Source organism: Grampus griseus, assembly GCF_964374135.1.
Source record: "Grampus griseus genome assembly, chromosome: 3".
Classification (NCBI taxonomy): Eukaryota; Metazoa; Chordata; class Mammalia; order Artiodactyla; family Delphinidae; genus Grampus; species Grampus griseus.
In genome coordinates, this window is record NC_139019.1 from 40,020,062 (window position 1) to 40,033,566 (window position 13,505).

General features: G+C 38.0%; 1 protein-coding gene across 1 annotated transcript in view; it reads left to right on the top strand.

The window, feature by feature from the left end:
- Nucleotides 1-13,505, top strand: part of ITGA1 (integrin subunit alpha 1) — a 168,128-nt gene that overhangs the window by 130,795 nt on the left and 23,828 nt on the right. Inside the window, exons 16-20 of the mRNA XM_082649801.1 lie at nucleotides 3,365-3,531; nucleotides 4,923-5,059; nucleotides 7,055-7,165; nucleotides 9,365-9,574; nucleotides 11,939-12,019. Of these exons, the coding sequence (XP_082505927.1) occupies nucleotides 3,365-3,531; nucleotides 4,923-5,059; nucleotides 7,055-7,165; nucleotides 9,365-9,574; nucleotides 11,939-12,019 (706 nt within the window). The remainder of the gene's footprint in view (nucleotides 1-3,364; nucleotides 3,532-4,922; nucleotides 5,060-7,054; nucleotides 7,166-9,364; nucleotides 9,575-11,938; nucleotides 12,020-13,505) is intronic.

The window sequence follows — 13,505 nt, forward strand, 5'->3', positions numbered from 1 at the left end:
TAGCTTTAACTAGTTAATAAGACATGATTTCAAGAAGGTTCTATTTGAAAAAATGTGACTAAAAAATGTCAATAACCTTAACGAGAAATTTGTGTGATAATTTTGAAATATGTTGCAAACTTTGTTAAGACATATAAAGGAAGGATTTAATAAATAAAAAAATATTTATGCCATGTGCCTCAATGGAAAGTCCACATGTTGATTCTTTCAAATTAATCATTAGTTTAGTGCAATTCAGATAGTCTTTTGCCAAACTTTATGTAGAAGGATAGTAAAGAAAATTGTGAAAGAGGTGAAGACAGAGACTGGAAAATATGACTTTGTCATAATTTAAGATAATCCTTAAGAACTAATGGTCAAATAAAAGTTGTACACTAAACTATACAGAGTAACCATTATGTTTTTTAAAAAATATTTTTAACTGTACAGTAGAGGGAAAGGAAAACTGAAAGGTGATGCCTAGGAGGGGAGAATGCTGGGCAGCAATGGCTGTGACTTTCGGGGGAGCCCACCCGAAACCAAGGCTCCAGACCAGAAGTCACCAGTTTCGGGAACAAAGAGAACATTTAGTTTTTGTTCGAACTGTTAATCCTGGATTAATTCATTAAGATAATCTTTACCCAGGAATATTTATTGTATTCACCCCTGTATATTAAAAAATATACATAGGTTTTTTTGTTTTGTTTTTTGCGGTATGCGGACCTCTCACTGCTGTGGCCTCTCCCGTTGCAGAGCACAGGCTCTGGACGCGCAGGCTCAGCGGCCATGGCTCACGGGCCCAGCCACTCCGCGGCATGTGGGATCTTCCTGGACCGGGGCACGAACCCGTGTCCCCTGCATCGGCAGGTGGACTCTCAACCACTGCGCCACCAGGGAAGCCCAAAAAATATACATACGTTTTAAGGACGATTTTTATTCTCCAGTTTTGTCTCAAGGGCTTCTTACAAAGCCCTGAAAACTTGTTTCTGGCCTTTCCTGTCCCCAGTCAAGGCTTTATCATCGAGGGGCCAGAATGACAGACTTGGGTCCCTGTTGTCGCCCAGCAAAATGGACTAAACCAGTATACTGCAACGTGAAGATCAAGATTTTCAATGCTGAAGGAGGCATTGAGAGTGGATATGGATGGCAGGTGATAAACATAGGCCCACCCAGCAGTCAGGGACATCCAGGAGCAGATGGGAGAACCCCATCCTGTGGGTAGACTGAGCCACAGACGCTGTGAAGATCTGCATTGGGCAGAGAGGAGATGTGGGTAGGGGAGTGGTCAAGGCAGCCTCATGCCCAGAGGATCCAAACTTCCAAGCAGGAAACTAGACACGCTCATTCATTCATTCGTTGCTGGTGAAACAGTAAACTGGTTAAAACGCATTAGCAGGCATTTGTCACTGAAGTGTTAAAAAGCCTTAAAATGTTCATACTTTTTCATTTTACCTCCTAATAATTTTTTAAAGATATAGTCTATGGTTAAAGATGTGTGGTCTTTAGAGTAATCACAGTGCTGTAGGTTATAGATATTTTTTTGAAGAAGGTAAGATAAATATCCAGTAAGAGAGGTTTGAGTAACTAGATTATGGTTCATGCATATGTTGGAATCGTATACTGCCATTAACAATAATGTTCTCAGAAAAATAGAAATATTGGAAGGTTGTTTATTATATTATGTTTTTAAAGTACTTATGCTTGTATATGTATATGGGCCAGTGTGTGTGTGTGTGTGTGTGTGTGTGTGTGTGTATATACTTATGCATGTATGTGTGTGTATGCGTCTCTCTCTATACAGACGTACATATATATGTATATGAATGGTGATTATTGTTGAATGATAGAATTACAACTGATTTGTATTTTCTTTGTTTCCTTTACTATATTTTCATATTTTCTATGTGTAAATTGTTTTAAAAGAAAAATAACTATAATTTTTCTTTTCAAACGCAAAAGCATAAGCAGGGACCTATGTATTCACAAGATACCTAGCTCTAAAGAGCCAGTCTGGTTACAAGGCAGAAACCAGATAACGGTGTTCAACAATTATGCTGGCTTTATTCTAAGGCATTAGCGTCAAGCTCCATATACCCTGCCTAATTTTGTATTACTCTGCTCTCACTTCAGATTACTGGAAATCACTGGGCTTTGGAACTAAAAAGACTGGGTTTAAAATCCCAATTTTGCCCTCTGAACAGCTTTTGACCTTGGATAAAATATACTTGATCTCTCAGAGCCTCAGTTATCTCACATATGAAAGAGAGATAATAACATGTCTTGTTATGAAAGTTAATTTAAAATTTAAATGAATAATAAATAGCGTGTGTGCCTAGCACAGCGCTTCAAATGCTATTCTGCTTCTCCTTCTCAGAAACAGGGACAAGGCTGAACCTACAAGAAGAACAGACAAGTATTAATAGTGCAGAAACGATGTCCAGGGGCCTCTGGACTCTTTCCAGATTGGGAGCAAACTCAAAAGTGCCGAAAATATGGTTTTGGTTCTAAGGTTGCACCTGGTTGCTTGGTTTTATCTCTTTTCTATCATGGGCAATATGGGTCTTTGGCCTATAAATTGTAGGGGATGAAAAATAATTTTGCCTTTACCCTTCTGAGTTCTTGGCTGAGATGACTGTAGTAAAAGAAGACAAATAAGAAAAAAAAAACCCAGAAGTTTATTAACACGTATACCTCATGTATACATGGGAGATCCCAGGGAAAAATGAATAGCTTCCCCAGGTAGCTTAGCATTCACACTTAAAAATCATCTTAATAGGGAAAGGGGAGGGGGCTGTAGGCCTCAGGGGAGAGTAAATGATTTTTTTTAGGAAAGATGAATAGGCCCTCAGGAGAATAGATGGGAGGTAAGATGGTTTGCAACAAAGTTTGTCTGGGTGTGGTGTTCACTGCAACCTCCTCTCTTGTAATGAGTCGATTTTCCCTGGTTGATGAAACTCCTGGGTAGAGATTTATGACAACTGAGTTTCTTTTGGAGGATCTGTCTTGAAGTAAGTAAGTAGAGTTCAGAGAAAGCCTCTCCCTGCATTTTTTGGGTTTTAAGTGCCTGCAGCTCAAAATCAATATACCAAAGCGGCATGTTTGGGGGTGGCCTGTCCTAAACTCCTATAGCCATATTTTAGGGTTGCATATTCTGCTACCCTTCAGAAACCAAAGCCTAACATGGTTCCAGAATAACCTGGGTGCCTTCAGAACATCAATTCCAGTTTCTTCTATATCAAAGATTCAAGAGAGAAAGGAGTCCTGAGAGCCCATACTGTACACCAAGAAGAATCCTCTTGGATGCCCTCACTTTGCACTGCCAAAATGATGGCATGCATTAAATGTAAAAATGTGTGAGTCATCACCATGGCTTATGTGTTTGCAGGTCCCGAGATGTGGCTGTAGTTAAAGTGACCATGAATTTTGAACCCAATAAAGTGAATATTCAAAAGAAAAACTGCCGCGTGGAGGGAAAGGAAACAGTATGCATAAATGCCACAGTGTGTTTTGATGTGAAATTGAAGTCCAAAGAAGACAGGGTTTACGAAGCTGGTAAGTGTCGTATATACAGAAGCACTTTGGGGCAGGAGGACAATGTATTTGCTCCTGCATGATGAAATCCAGTGAGATATTTTTTTTTATTTCCCTCGATGATAGGAATCTGCACATCACCTTTGCCCCTGCAAACAGGTTGAACCTTGAAAAAATTCTATTGCAGAAGGAATAGGTTATGGAACCCAGTAAATTCTGGAGCAGAAACTACATGCTTATATTTGGTGGCCTTCCACAGCTGGATTCCATGTTTCCCCTCTGGCTCTCCTATTGACTGTGAACAGTCAAGTGCTAAGGAGATAGAAAGACAGAGACACCAGTTGAGAGGCAGAGTTGGAAACTGGGCTCTCTCCAGTACGACTGGTACTGCCGAGGACCTGACTGCCCAGCCACCCTACCTTCCTGAGATTCCTTTGCTCCAGTCAGGAGGTGACCCTGGTTTTTGAGTGTCAGACAGATTCCGTGTGTGTTCTCAGGCACATCACGTCAGCCTGGGTATCCCCCTTTTTCCTGCACTCTACAATTTCTAAAGCGGTTTTTAATGATATTGAAACATGTTGGAGTCAAAACTATGAAGGCCATTGGCTGCCGAAGAGTAATTTACTCTGCAAACCAAATACAAGTAGAATGAGAAAAATCCCTCATCCTTAAAATCTATTTTTCTAAATTTTTTCTACATGTGCATGTTTATGATCTGCAGTGGACCTCTGACTGGAAGATAAATGAGGTATAGGAATGTAAAATAACAATTAACATTTTCATATGCAACATTATTTGTCTTATTTTTGTGTAGTAATTAAGCAATCAAGTAAGAAAGATTGTTGCCTTCATAGAAAGTATAAGGTTTAACTTGTTTTGCTCATTGTGGTATGCTTATTTTGTTAAACTTATTTACTAGGCTTATATTATTATATCCTTTGAACATAGTCTAAAATGACATTTTTTATAAAATAGGTTAAAATGTCACTAATGTATTTTTTTCTCTATTGAAATACAACATAACGGATATTCTAATCAGGGATCCAACATTTCTACACTAAAAAAAAAAAAAATTAAGTGAAAACCCAGTAAACATAGGCATGGACAAGAAATTAGGTGGTATGTAGGGCTGTGTGTGTGTGTGTGTGTAAACATACATATACATTTTAAAATAAGTGTAATTAAACATTAAAAGCCTTGTGAACTCAGGCAGTTCTATAGAGTTCCTCAAGGTTATCTTCATGACTGCAAATACATTGTGTTACAGTAGTATGGATATGCTGAATAACAGAGAACTTTTGTCGACTGATTGCCCAAGAGATTTTTCTGTAATGTTAATTTAATGAACTGGATCATATGAAAATCACCTGAAATGAACATATCTGTCAATTATTCTTTTTTTATTTTTATAGATATGCAATACCGTATCACACTAGATTCTCTAAGACAGATATCACGGAGTTTTTTCTCTGGAACTCAAGAGAGGAAGATTCAAAGAAACATCACAGTTCGAGAATCAGAATGCACTAAGCATTCCTTCTACATGTTGGCAAGTAAATCATATATAATAGCTGCCTTGTTCCAAATCAAAAATATAGATGTCTTATTTCAAGTCAGTCAATCTTACTTTTATTTCAAAGTGCAAATCATGAATTAGACTTTGTTCACTTTTATCAGAAAATCACAGGTCTGATTTTCTAATTTCCAAATACATTTCATAAAACTATCTTTCATCTTCCCTGTGTATGCTATCAAATATCCCTATATTATGGAACATCAAAAGGCACAGTACACCAGTTGATAGAGACCTTGTATTTCATTCATTTATTCATTTCATTCATTCTTTCTTTCTTTCTGTCTTTCAACTTGAACTTTAACAACAAGTTAGAATCTAACTCGTTGAACTTTTGTGGGCCTTGTCCGTCAGAAGTGCTTAAATGCCCTGAGGGGAAACTGTTGGGCCATATGCATTCCAGGGTCTGTTCTTGTCCACTGAACTATGTGTTTCACTCTTTGACTTTAGATTAAAGGAAAAAGATCTGGTATTTTCTATCATCTGTAGACTTTGTGCTACCTGTCCCTGTTTTGGTGGATGAGGGAGCCTTGGAGAGCAAATGATGAACCTCTAGAGATGGCTGATAAGCCAGTTTGAACCATTTTAAATGTATTTTATCGGGTCACTGTGTATGTGGGACAGGAGTTTCTTAAACATTTTCTTAAAAGGTACATGACACTAAAGAAGAAGAAAAGAAGAATGGATGTACTGAGAAAACACTGATTTTGTTAACGGAGACTGAGACTTACAGACTTGAACATGATCTTGGAATTTTAAATGAAATAGGCCTATTTGCCCCACCTCTGACTTATTTCTGTACTCTTGATGCATTCATCTTCCATATTTTGAAAGTATTGTAGTCAGGGGCAGGAAAGTGACAGAAGACATGCGTGCTGGTGTGCCATGTTTACTCTTCCTCAGTGATTTTCAAGTCAATATTCCCCATGACATATGTCAAAATAAGCTTATTTGGTCAACATTGAAGTCAATTTATGATTAGAAAAATAAAAATGGAGGGGTTTTTTTAATTTGTTTCATCAGAATTGAACATTTAGGAGTTAGAACTGGGATAAGATTTGAAAAGCCATGAAACCAGATTTCATGCAGTGCCTCCAACCTGCTTAAAAAGCACTGTAGTATATGTTTCTCCAAAAATTTAGTATCTAGCTATATCTAGGCACTGGGATTAAAAGGAATGAACTAGTTTCAAAATTTCCAAAATTCTTCTGGATTTTAATGGATACTTTAACATTTGTTCTGGAGTCAGCCAGGATGGAATTTGTATCCCAGCTTCCTCACTTTCTGAGTAATTTTGACAAAGTGGTTTAGTCTCTTAGAGACTCAGTTTTCTATCTGTAAAATAAAGACTGTAATTAGTATGCATCTTGGAGGATTGTTGAAATAATTCTCAATAATGTGTATAAAGCTCATAATTCTGGATATGTCATGAATGATGGCTGTCAATGATGATAGTATAAACAATGTTTATCACATCCATATTATTTTCATATCATTTCACATATAAAGTTCTTACAACTCAAGGTATATATTATATTAATGAAATGCAACTCAATTTAAAGAAGGGTTGCTCCCTTGAAGTTGAAAGACTTTCCTATAAGTATTACACAGTGATTTTTAGCTCGAGGTCTCAAGAGAAAGGATATTATTATGTAAGTAGCTTTGAGGGATACATCCTGACATGGCCAAGAACGACCTATCCATCATTCCAGCAGGCCCATCTGAGAAGCTGGACGTGAGTCAACTGGTCGCAATAGGAAGCCTCTGCATTTGTTCTAGCAGCGTCCCTTGTCGAGGTAGAAGGGCAGTCTCTCTCCAGTGAAGCAAAAGCCTGATCAGGTCATATGTCAGATCAGGTACACAAGAATGTCCAGTGAGCCTGGCCCACAGGGCAGAAGAAGGAAGCCATGACAAGGTCAGAACATCCAATTAATATGATGCCGATAACATATTTTATGTTTTCACCTCTAGGACAAGCATGACTTTCGGGACTCTGTGAGAATAACTTTGGATTTTAATCTTACCGATCCAGAAAATGGGCCCGTTCTTGATGATTCTTTACCAAATTCAGTACATGAATATGTAAGTCAGATTTTTTTAAATTCAGAATACTTATTTGTGGATATATTGGGGAAAAAAACTGAAACACATAAACAGATGTATACACAGAAGCCTAAATCAATTATATTATATAAAAAAATTTAAAAATTAAAAAAAGAATTAGGGCTTCCCTGGTGGCGCAGTGGTGGAGAGTCCGCCTGCCGATGCAGGGGACACGGGTTTGTGCCCCGGTCCGGGAAGATCCCACATGACGCGGAGCGGCTGGGCCCGTGAGCCATGGCCGCTGAGCCTGCGCGTCTGGAGCCTGTGCTCCGCAACGGGAGAGGCCATAACAGTGAGAGGCCCGCATACCACACACACACAAAAAAAATGAATTAGACTCTTCTAGACTTTTCCCAATTCTTCTAACTTCCTACTGTTGGAGTTTAAGGGAACTTATAAATGACACCTATTTTTATCGCCCCAAAACTTAGGACCAATCGAAAGAAAGACATGGGTTGGCCAATTGGAACTCCCCTTTATTATTTTTTTTTTTTTTTAACATCTTTATTGGGGTATAATTGCTTTACAATGGTGTGTTAGTTTCTGCTTTATAACAAAGTGAATCAGTCATACATAAACATATGTTCCCATATGTCTTCCCTGTTGCGTCTCCCTCCCTCCCACTCCCCTTTATTATTAATGAACACTGGGTTGCAGGGCATGGTTTGGGTATAATAGGTGTCCTCCTACGGAGCCAGGCATAGACCACAGGTAACCAAATAGGTCATTATCAGTGCTCAGCAATCTCAGGCCAGCAATCTCAGGCCTTTCCGGGGGCCCACCTTGTAAAACTTGCAGAATGGAAATGTAGATGTGTGCTTCCCATGAGCTCACCACCGCCCCAAGAGCAGAAGAGACAGGAAGGGACTGAGCTGTGTTCACCTAGTTTTTGCTTCCAAATTCACAGTCTCCTGTCCCACCCCTGAGAAGGAGTGAGTGAGTGGATAAAAGGATGGGATCACAAGTGTGGCACCAATGGAGGAATCACTAGTGGTGGAGAATTAGCTTTCCCCCGCACCTATCTTCTGCTTTCCCTTCTCCCTTCCAAATATATTTACTGAGTGTCTTATATATACCAGACATCAGAGCTTACTGTCTAACCTAGGAAATAGGTATTAGGTAGTAATTAAAGCACATGCTCTGGAGAACTTCCAGAGCTCAACGGGAACTTCTGCTAGACTGAAGTGTTTCAGGGCCACTCCCTGGAACTTATGACATTGCATTTGAGACCTGAAGCCTGGGAAGTGGAAGAGCAGTGGTCCAAGCAGAGGGATATGTGCAAAGGTTCTGAGGCATAAAAGGAACTAAACTAAAATCACTAGCATGGCTGAAGCTGAAGAGCAAGGGTGGAAGGTCATGTGGGATGAGGCAGGAGGCACAGGCAGGAGCCAGATCACCAGGACTTTGTGCCACTGCACAGATTTTAAATGTTTTTGAGGAGCCATGGAATGCCATTGTTGGTTCTAATTGGTTCACTGATAGCACTGGATTAAGGATTACTTCAGCTGTGCAGTGGAGAATGATTGGAGGGAGTCAAGAGTGGGTGTGGGAGACCAGTCAGGAAGCTGTTACTTTAGTCTAGGGAGGAAATAAGATGGGTTGGACTAGAGGTGGTGGTGGAAATGGAGAGGCAAGGAGAGCTGTGGGAAATATTTAGAACAGCGGTAGAATGGACTGTTCTTGGTGATGGATTAGATAAGAGGAAGGGCTTAATGAAGAAAAGGAGTCAAGGGAAGCTCCCAGTTATGTGGCTTGCTCATTTTCTACCCTCTTGACTGAGGCTATTATGATCCTAAGTATTTGATTCTTTTAAATAGAAAATCTCATAATCAGAGGTGAGTGTTACAGTGTTCTCTCGTAACTTTGGATTGTAGAGTACTTGACTTATTTCTTTGAAACTGTTCTACTCTGGCAGACGAAAGCCACTGAAAAACATCTGTGAAAACTGTGCATTCCTTAAAGGAATGGAAGAATTTATAACCAAAAGTAAAGATTATAATTTTCCCCTATCAATTATAGGAACAACTGTAAAAATTCCTTATGATTTCTGCAGTGAAATCTATTCTCTTTATGATTTTCTTCTTTCGGCAGTATGTCATTTCTTTTATGCAAGTTCATAGGTAATTTTCAATAATGCCTAGCTAAAGTTTGAAAAATGTTTTTCTGTGAACATTTCAGATTCCCTTTGCCAAAGATTGTGGAAACAAGGAAAAATGTATCTCGGACCTCGCCCTGGATGTCTCCACCACAGAAAAGGGCCTGCTTATTGTCAGGTCCCACAATGATAAGTTCAATGTTAGCCTCACAGTCAAAAATAAAGAGGACAGTGCCTATAACACCAGAACCATAGTGAATTATTCTCCAAATCTAATTTTTTCAGGAATTGAGGTAAACTTTTAGTTTTACATTTATTTATTCTTGTAATACTCACACATTGAACCTACTTTTCATACTACTGAGGTAAATTTTTATTACATTGATTTTAAAATAGAAAGCATTTTGTACAAAATTAGTACTCACTGATGGTGAAAGGACCAAGATTTTTTTAAAAGCTTTGTCTGGATATATTTCTTTAGAGCTCTACGACTCTTCTTGGATTCAGTATGAGGAGAGGATCTCTGATATACCAAAACTTTATGCATGGGCTTCCCTGGTGGCGCAGTGGTTGAGAGTCCACCTGCCGATGCAGGGGACACGGGTTCATGCCCTGGTCCGGGAGGATCCCACATGCCGCGGAGCGGCTGGGCCCATGAGCCATGGCCGCTGAGCCTGCGTGTCCGGAGCCTGTGCTCTGCAACGGGAAAAAACTTTATGCTTCACAGAAGGCTTACACCACTGAAACTGAGACTTGAGTCAAGAAAAAAAATAAACATAACACTCAAAGTCAAAACAGTTTAACAGAAGGGCAGAGAAGGAGTAATACATGTGCTGAACAATAACAAAATATTTACATGCAAAAAAATCGGTACCATTCCCTACTTTTTCTATGCACAATCCTTAATCTGGCAAGAGAGTTGTATTAAATGATTATGTCTCATTGTCATGACAGAAGGTTGTTTTAGTTTTTGTTTTGTTTTTTTTGGCCATGCCACGCAGCTTGCAGGATCTTACTTCCCTGACCAGTGATCGAACCCAGGCCCCTGGCAGTGAAAGTGCCGGGTCCTAACCACTGGACCACCAGGGAATTCCCCAGAAGTTTTTTATTATTTTGGCAATAACATACAGCTGCCTAAGATGCTCTATCAGGATTAATTAATACTTACAAATTTGAACTTTGCTTTTAATTCTGATCTCTGAATGAATTCCCCTGAATTAAAATTCAGTATATATGAGTTAGTAATATATATAATTCATATTAAAAGCAAATACACTTATTATATACAATATTAAACACTTTAATTGTCTAGTTTCTATAAATTCAGATTTTCACTGATATTTCTCTCCATTTATTAGGATATCACTTAGGGACATGATACTAAGATAGGCTTTAAAAATGTCCTATATTACTACCACCTGTTTTATTTTATAATAATAAACATTTATTACTGATAGGTACTATTCTAAGTTTATAGTTTTTTTTATTTTATTGAAGTATTGTTGATTTACAATATTGTGTTAATTTCTTCTGTATAGCAAAGTGACTCAGTTATACACATATATATATACATATTCTTTTTCATATTCTTTTCCATTATGGTTTCTCACAGGATATTGAATACCCTGTGCTATACAGTCGGACCTTGTTTACCCATCCTATACTACCACCTATTTTAGATTCAGGAAAGAATGTTAATTAAAAATCCAAATGTGCAAATTGATGCTGGGAAAATATTACCACTGAATTCTTCTCAGAAAAGAGGACTATATTAAATATCATTGTATCTTCTTCAAATGACTTCATGGCCTTGGCAGCGAGGCAGAGCTATGAAATCAACAAGGCCTCTCTTCTCCTCCTATTAATGACAACAGTAGTAATAATAATAATAGCAGTCTTTTCTTGAGTCGTATTATGTGTCAGAAACTGTTCTACAAGTTCTACTTATTCATAGTTATTTAACTCTCATTAATTCCTTTGTATGTAGGTATTATTATACTACAGAGATTCTAAGATCAACCCCTTTTTTCACAATTTAACATTTCTGTAATTGCATTTTACAATTGCTGTGTTAATTTAACAGGCAGCATTATTGTTTCCTTCTTATTGGTATGTAAAATACTGGTGAGTCTCATATTCAAGGTCATTTTCAATTTGATGAGATAGAGTTCGACTAACCCCACTTGACAGAAAATCAGGCCGAGAGAAGTGAGGAGTCCTGAAAAGGATAAAGCTAACAGTGGTAGAATCAGAGTTTAAATCCTGGTGTTTCCAGGTCAGAACTCAAGCTCTTACCCACTCCTCCAGTGACGACCATTCACTGTGGGCTTCCATGTGTCGGTCCAGTATGTGTGGGTTATTCAGCCACCTATTCACCCTGTGAGGTAGATGCTGTTAGTACTCCCATTTTTCAGTGGAAGATCTAGACAGGCTGGTGTGATGCACTTCATCCTACAGCCATCCTTAACCGAAGTGATGTTTTCACATTTCCATGGGCTGTGGGACAAGTGATCCCAGAATGCTGTGACTCTCACAACTATACTGAGAAACAAATCCTAGCAAAGCAGTCTAAGGCTCAGCTGGGAAAATTCTAGACCATCAAGGTCAAGTATTTCACCTGCGTGTCTGCTCTAATTCTGTTTACTTTCTCTTCCTAGGCTATCCAAAAAGACAGTTGTGAATCCAATCATAATATCACATGTAAAGTTGGATATCCTTTCCTAAGAAGAGGAGAAATGGTAAGCAGATTATAGAAAATACGTGTGGCAATTGGATATGAAAAATAATCTGCTCAAAGCCAAATATATAAATCCTTCTAGTGGTAGTTTAGGATGACATAGATGAACAAGATTGAATTCAAAATTGTGAGATCTTGAAATCAAAAGGCAATTGCGGCATGGGTCAAACTCAAACACCAGGACAAAATTAAGAATTTTTACTCTACAGCTTATATGATAAATGGAGCTGGGAAATTCTGGTATTAGTGTCGCCTACATAGTAGGCTTTTCTACTGTAGGAAAAAGAATCTTTCAAACCAGTTGGTTTAGAATTTTGTATAGAAACTCTACTTCCATTTCTCTTTTTTTAAAATAACCTCACTGAGATATAATTCACATTCCAGAAAATTCACTCATTTAAAGTTCAGTGGGTTTTAGTATATTCACCAAATTGTGAATTGTGTACCATCACCACAATGGATCCTGTAACATTTTCACACCCCACAAAGATACCCTGTATGCATCACTAGTTACTGCTGTTTATTTCCTCGATAACGCCTCCATCAATCCCAGGCAATCACTTATCTACTTTCTTTCTCTATGGATTTGCCTATTCTGACATTTCATATAAATGGAATCATACGATATGTGGTCTTTTGTGACGGGCTGACTGGCTTCTTTCACCTAGCATAATGTTTTCAAGTTTCATCTATTTATCAGTAATTCATTTTTTTAAAATTTCCAAACAATATTCCATTGTGTGAATATATCAAATTTTATTCATTTATCAGTTGATGGGCATTTGGGTTTTTTCCACTTTTTTGCTGCTATAAATAATATTTCTATGGATATTTGTGTATAGGTTTGGTATGGACACACGTTTTCAATTCTCTTGGATATAAACCTAAGGGTGGAATTGCTGAGTTATATGGTAACTAATGTAACATTTTGGGGAACTGCAAAACTGTTTTCCAAAGTGACTGTACCATTTTACATTCCTGCCAACAATGTATGAGGATTCCAATTTCTCCACATTGTTGCTACCTGTCTTTTTATTATAGCCATCTTGGTGGGTGTGACATAGTATCTCATTGATGTTTTGATTTGCATTTCCCTAATGGCTAATGAAGTTACATCTTTTCATGTGCTTATTGGCCATGTGTATTTTTTTTTTTTTTGAGTAATGTCTATTCAGATCGTTTACCTATTTTTTAATTGGTAAAAATAGGTAAACGGTTGTTTACCTATTATTTTGATTATTCGGTTGTAAGAGATCTTTGTATATTCTACATGCAAGTCTCTTGTCAGAAATGATTTGCAAATATTTTCTTCCATTCTGTAAGTTGTCTTTTCATTTTCTTGATGGTATTCTTTGGAGTGCAAAAGTGTTTACTTTGATGAAGTCCAATTTATTTATTTATTCTTTTGTCATTCATACTTTTGGTATCATATCTAGGAAGACTTTGCCTAACCCAAAGTCACAGTTACTCCTGTTTTTTCCAAGGGC